The 6539-nt window shown below is 46.6% G+C and overlaps 1 protein-coding gene across 1 annotated transcript in view; it reads right to left on the bottom strand.

Annotated features, from left to right (window-relative positions):
• Positions 1 to 4554: 4554 nt before the first annotated feature.
• LOC140209423 (A disintegrin and metalloproteinase with thrombospondin motifs 5-like) overlaps positions 4555 to 6539 on the bottom strand; it is a 105682-nt gene continuing 103697 nt past the window's right edge. The window contains exon 9 of the mRNA XM_072277669.1: positions 4555 to 4686. Within this exon, the coding sequence (XP_072133770.1) occupies positions 4555 to 4686 (132 nt within the window). The remainder of the gene's footprint in view (positions 4687 to 6539) is intronic.

The following is a 6539-nucleotide window of genomic DNA, read 5'->3' as shown; positions in this document are numbered from 1 at the left end:
CAGTTGTCTGACTGTGTGCTTGGTTTCTCCCCCTCCTCTCTTTCGCCCTCTTCTTTCTCTTTCAGACTTCTCGCTCTCTCCCCTCTTTTAACTCTTCCTCTCTCTTTCACAACCGTCATTCTTTCATTTCCTCTCTGCCCTCAGCGGACATGACCTTCTGAGAAATTAGTTGAGGGAGGCTGTTTGTAGTTAAAGAGACATTTGACAATTGGGAGGACTTTCAAAGTAGGATGGGGAGATTTCAGGGTCAACATATTCCAGTTGGAGTGAAGGACAAGGCTATGGAGAGCAGAACCTCATGCAATATTCTATCTGTGGAGTGGACAAGGCTATCAGGACTGGAAATGCACACAACACAATATTCTACCCGTGGACTGAAGGACAAGACTATGGAAATGCACACTATATTCTACCGGTGGCCTAAAGATTGTTTTAAGACCATAAGACAAAGAAGCAGAAGTCGGCCATTCGGCCTATCAAGTCTGCTCTGCTATTTTATCATGAGCTGATCCATTTTCTCCCATTTAGTCCCACTCCCCCGCCTTCTCACCATAACCTTTGATGCCCTGGCTACTCAGATACCTATCAATCTCTGCCTTAAATACACCCAATGACTTCGTCTTCACTGCCGCCCGTGGCAACAAATTCCATAGATTCACCACTCTCTGGCTAAAAAAAATTTCTTCGCATCTCTGTCCTGAATGGGCGCCCTTCAATCCTTAAAGTCATGCCCTCTCGTACTAGACTCCCCTATCATGGGAAACAACTTTGCCACATCCACTCTGTCCATGCCTTTCAACATTCGAAATGTTTCCATGAGGTCTCCCCTCATTCTTCTAAACTGCAAGGAATACAGTCCAAGAGCGGATGAGCGTTCCTCATATGTTAACCCTCTCATTCCCAGAATCATTCTAGTGTATCTTCTCTGAACCCTCTCCAACGTCAGCACATCCTTTCTTAAGTAAGGAGACCAAAACTGTCCACAGTACTCCAGGTGAGGTCTCACCAGTGCCTTATAGAGCCTCGACGTCACATACCTGCTCCTATACTCTATTCCTCTGGAAATGAATGCCAACATTGCATTCGCCTTCTTCACCACCGACTCAATCTGGAGGTTAACTTTAAGGGTATCCTGTACGAGGACTCCCAAGTCCCATTTCATTTCAGAACTTTGAATTCTCTCACCACTTAAATAATAGTCTGCCCATTTATTTCTTCTGCCAAAGTGCATAACCATACACTTTCCAACACTGTATTTCATTTGCCACTTCTTTGCCCATTCTTCCAATCTATCCAGGTCTCTCTGCAGATTCTCTGTTTCCTCAGCACTACTGGCCCCTCCACCTATCTTGGTATCATCAGCAGATTTAGCCACAAAGCCATCTATTCCATAATCCAAATCATTGATGTACAACGTAAAAAGAAGTGGCTCCAACACGTACCCTTGTGAAACACCACTGGTAACCGGCAGCCAAACAGAATAGGATCCCTTTATTCCCACTCTCTGTTTCCTGCCAATCAGCCAATGCTCTATCCACGTATGTAACTTTCCCGTAATTCCATGGGCTCTTATCTTGTTAAGTAGCCTCATGTGTGGCACCTTGTCAAAGGCCTTCTGAAAATCCAAATATACAACATCAACTACGTCTCCCTTGTCCAGCCTACTTGTAATTTCCTCAAAAAATTGTAATAGGTTTGTCAGGCAGGGTTTTCCTTTAAGGAATCCACGCTGAGTTCTGCCTATCTTGTCATATGCCTCCAGGTACTCCGTAACCTCATCCTTGACAATCTACTCCAACAACTTCCCAACCACCGATGTCAAGCTAACAGGTGTATAATTTCCTTTCTGCTTCCTTGCCCCCTTCTTAAATAGCGGAGTGACATTTGCAATCTTCCAGTCCTCCAGAACCATGCCAGAATCTATCGACTTTTGAAGGATCATCGCTAATGCCTCTGCAATCTCCACAGCGACTTCCTTCAGAACACGAGGGTGCATTCCATCTGGTCTGGGAGATTTATCTACCTTTAGACTATTCAGCTTCCTGAGTACTTTCTCTGTCGTAATTGTGACTGCGCACACTTCTCTTCCCTGCCACCCTTGAGTGTCTGGTATACTGCTGTCTTCCTCAGTGAAGACTGATGCAAAATACTCATTCAGTTCTTCTGCCATCTCCTTATCTACCATTACAATTTCTCCAGCATCATTTTCTATCGGTCCTATATCTACTCTCACCTGTCTTTTACTCTTTGTATACTTGAAAAAGCTTTTAGTATCCTCTTTGGTATTATTTGCTAGCTTCCTTTCATAGTTAATCTTTTCCCTCTTAATGACCTTCTTAATTTCCTTTTGTAAGCTTTTAAAAACTTCCTAATCCTCTGCCTTCCTACTAAATTTTGCTTCCTTGTATGCCCTCTCCTTTGCTTTAACATTGGCTTTGACTTCTCTTGTCAGCTGTGGTTGCATCCTTTTCCCATTCAAAAATTTCTTCTTTTTTGGAATATACCTATCTTGCACCTTCCTCACTTCTCGCATACACTCCAGCCACTGCTGCTCTGCCGTCCTTCCCGCCAGTGTCCCTTTCCAGTCAACTTTGGCCAGTTCCTCTCTCATGCCACTGTAATTTCCTTTACTCCACTGAAATACCGACACATCAGATTTCGGCTTCTTTTTTTCAAATTTTTGTATATCTGTAACATGGACATCCCTATTCCAGTGCCTTGTTGAAAGCAAGCTGCCACTTCTGCCTTCTGCATCACCCTCTCTCCTCCTGGTAACTATATACCTCCCCCCAGGTCAGTCTGTGATACAACACTCCCCAGGGCCCTATCATTCACTGTAAGTCCCACCCTGATTTCACACTTGTCTGAGTTAAATTCCATTTGCATTTTTCTTTCTCTTTCACAGTCAACGGAGATCCTGTTCTTCACAGTTCACCCTACCACCAGTTTTGGTGTTATCTACAGATGCACCAACCAGAACACCCGCAATCTCATGACAAGCAACAGAGCACCCATCACTGATCTCTGCAGCACCCATCACTGATCACGGGCCTCATGTCCATAAACAACTCTCCACCATCTCCCACTGGCATTCATGGCAAGAGGATTCGAGTACAGGAGCAGGGAGGTACTACTGCAGTTGTACAAGGCCTTGCTGAGACCACACCTGGAGTCTCGGCCTGAAACATCGACTGCACCTCTTCCTAGAGATGCTGCCTGGCCTGCTGCGTTCACCAGCAACTTTGATGTGTGTTGCTTGAATTTCCAGCATCTGCAGAATTCCTGTTGGTTGCTGGAGTATTGTGTACAGTTTCGGTTCCCTAATCTGAGGAAAGACATTCTTGCCATAGAGGGAGTACAAAGAAGATTGATTCCTGGGATGGCAGGACTTTCATATGATGAAAGACTGGATCGACTAGACTTATACTCGCTGGAATTTAGAAGATTGAGGGGGGATCTGATTGAAATGTATAAAATTCTAAAGGGATTGGACAGGCTAGATGCAGGAAGATTGTTTCCGATGTTGGGGAAGTCCAGAACGAGGGGTCACAGTTTGAGGATAAAGGGGAAGCCTTTTAGGACCGAGATGAGGAAAAACTTCTTCACACAGAGAGTGGTGAATCTGTGGAATTCTCTGCCACAGGAAACAGTTGAGGCCAGTTCATTGGCTATATTTAAGAGGGAGTTAGATATGGCCCTTGTGGCTAAAGGGATCAGGGGGTATGGAGGGAAGGCTGGTGCAGGGTTCTGAGTTGGATGATCAGCCATGATCATAATAAATGGCGGTGCAGGCTCAAAGGGCCGAATAGTCTACTCCTGCACCTAATTTCTATGTTTCTATGTTTCTGTGACTCCTACCACTAATTCAATTTGCTCTGCATCCCATGAGTTCTAACCTACTGGACTGGCCCACCACGAGACCTTGTCATGGACCTTGCTGAAGTCCATGTAGACACCATCTACTGCCCTGCCCACATCAATCCTCTTGGTCACCTCTTCAAAAAACACATATTTGTTGAGGCATTATTTTCCACACACAAATCCATGCTGACAATCCCTAATCAGTCCTTGCCTTTCCCAATGCAGGTAGATTCTCTCAGAATCCCCTCAGGGTACCTTCCCACTATTGCTGTTAGGCTCACTGACCTGCCGTTTCCTGGTTTGTGCTTGCAGCCCTTCATAAATAAAGACACAACATCACTCATTCTCCAGTACCTCACCTGTGGGTAATAAAAGTAGAAAAGTCTGTGGACCAGTTCTATCTTTTATGACTAGTTTGAATGAGTAAGATTGTGATCACTGGTCCCAAACTGCCCGCCCACCGATACCTCAGCCTCTTCCCCAGCCTTATTTACCAAGAGAAGGTCCACTGTTGTCGTCTGTAGTGAAGGAAATTACATATTGTGCAAGGTTCAAGATCCATTTATTATTAAAGTATGTATGCAGTAGACAAACCTGAGATTTGGATGATTAGATGGTGGTGTGCTTGGACTCAATGGCTTCCACAGGGCCAAGCAGAGGTGCTATTGTCTTTTTTTAATTTGCTTTTTACGATCACAAGACCCTGCTGGTCATCAAGAATTTAACGTACTGCAGGCCTATCTCATCAGTGCGTTGCTCGTTGGCGTAGAAACGGAAGGAGCTGGTCTTGGTGCGGTCCGTGATGCTGCCCGCGACAGAGAGGTGCTGGTGCATGAAGGCAATATGCAGTCGAAGAGAGAACGATCATCTTAGTCACTTTTATTGTGATTGCAAGACCCTGTTGGACATTGTCAATGTGCAATTCTGCAAGTCCAAATCATGTTTTTTGGCAAACGGCAGGGGAGTTGTGTAGTGAGGACTAGTCCTCCAGCTGCAGTGCCGTCACTCAGAAGAGAGATGTTGGAGTCGGTCGCTCCACCCGAGGGCCGGAGGCAGTGTGGCGTGGCATGCCTGCTGCCCCTCAGTGCCTGCTCGGCAGAGGATGATGTATTCAGCTGCAGACCGCTGCAGCATTTCATGGGCTCGGGGATTTGGATTTGGACTATATTTTTTGTCACTGTATGTTTGATGGTATCTTATGTGTGCCTGGTCCCTGTTTATGACTGTTGGTGCTGTGTTTTGCAGCTTGGCTCGGAGTAATGCTATTTTGTTTGGCTGTATTCATGGGTATTCATCTATGGACGAACGACAATTACACTTGAACTTCATATTGCTTTGATAAACTTGCTTGAACACAGTATTATTGTCTCTGCCTCTTGTCCATGGATCCAGACCCCTACCACTTTTCCCACTGCCTCTGCTTTCTTACCAGCCCCATCTCCAGCCACGTCCATCGGTCAGCCACACCCTTTGGACCTGACTGACTTGGTGTGTGTTGTATCTCCTCCATAATGTAGGTGGCTTTACAGCACACTGTGTTAAACGGCATTTGCTACTTCTCTGCACAGTTCCCGAGTTCCTCCTTCCACTCTTCCTGTCTGCTTTCCTGCTGCACCCTGCAGCCTACCTGCTTTCCCCTGCTTCTTGGGTTCGAGGACGTCCCTCTGGTTGTCCTGAGGTGAGTGATGAGGTCAGTCTTTACCACAGGTAGGACAGCAGTGTGTGTCGGGATGGGCAAGTGAGGATACCTCTCCTATTGCTCACGTAGGACCCCTGTGTGCCCCTGGTCAACAGCTCCAGATTTCCAACTCCAGCCCACGCTTGCTGCGGTCGTGGGCAGGAGATTCCCAGGAGTCAGTGGGGATGTTGTGTCACTTCATCGAGACTTTAAACATATTATCGAGTTGTTTCCTCTGTCAGCTTATTGATCTCTTCCCATGATAGAGGAGGCTTGTGAATTATGTTGTTTGTCCGATGGGACAGGATGAGGATGTTACTGGGGATGTCAGTCTGGGAGAAATCACTGATATTGGTTAAATGATCCTTTCAATGGATTGGGAGGGGTTTGTGGGAACAGTAGTAGTGTTGGATCTCTCCAGTACCTGGCAGTGCCCATTGTAGATGCCCAGGCCTCAGGAAAGAAGAGGAGAGCAGACTTTCTACCCCTTATGTATCCACTCTGACATCCACCCCTTTCCCTCCTACATTCTGTTCTCAACCTCACTGTGTATTAAACTGCACCCACTTTGTCCCTGCCAAATCCTCCAGTTCCTGCTCTCCCTGTCCCCTCTTCCCCCGATCCCTAACTTCAGAACTGATCACCCTCCCAGCAGGACAAAACATGTGAGCAACAGACACAGCCCCTCAGTCTGTCTCTGAGTCCCCACTGGTACAGGCTTTCAGTCAGTCCCTATCTGATTCCATTGGTACAGGCGTTCAGTCAGTCTGTCTCCAGGTCCCCATTGGTACAGCCGTTCAGTCAGTATGTCTCCAGGTCCCTATTGGTACAGGCGTTCAGTGAGTCCTTCTCTGATTCCATTGGTACATTCTTTAAGTGAGTCTTCACACCCAGGGGTTGGAACGACTGCATGGTTTGGGTGAGACTTCCCCTCCCTCAAGAGTCTGACTCCTTGCCAAAGGACAGGGACCAAGCCATACGTGTGTCCTCTGTGACACTG

Source organism: Mobula birostris, chromosome 14, assembly GCF_030028105.1.
Source record: "Mobula birostris isolate sMobBir1 chromosome 14, sMobBir1.hap1, whole genome shotgun sequence".
NCBI classification, from domain to species: Eukaryota; Metazoa; Chordata; class Chondrichthyes; order Myliobatiformes; family Myliobatidae; genus Mobula; species Mobula birostris.
This window is presented reverse-complemented; position numbering and strand designations above follow the sequence as displayed.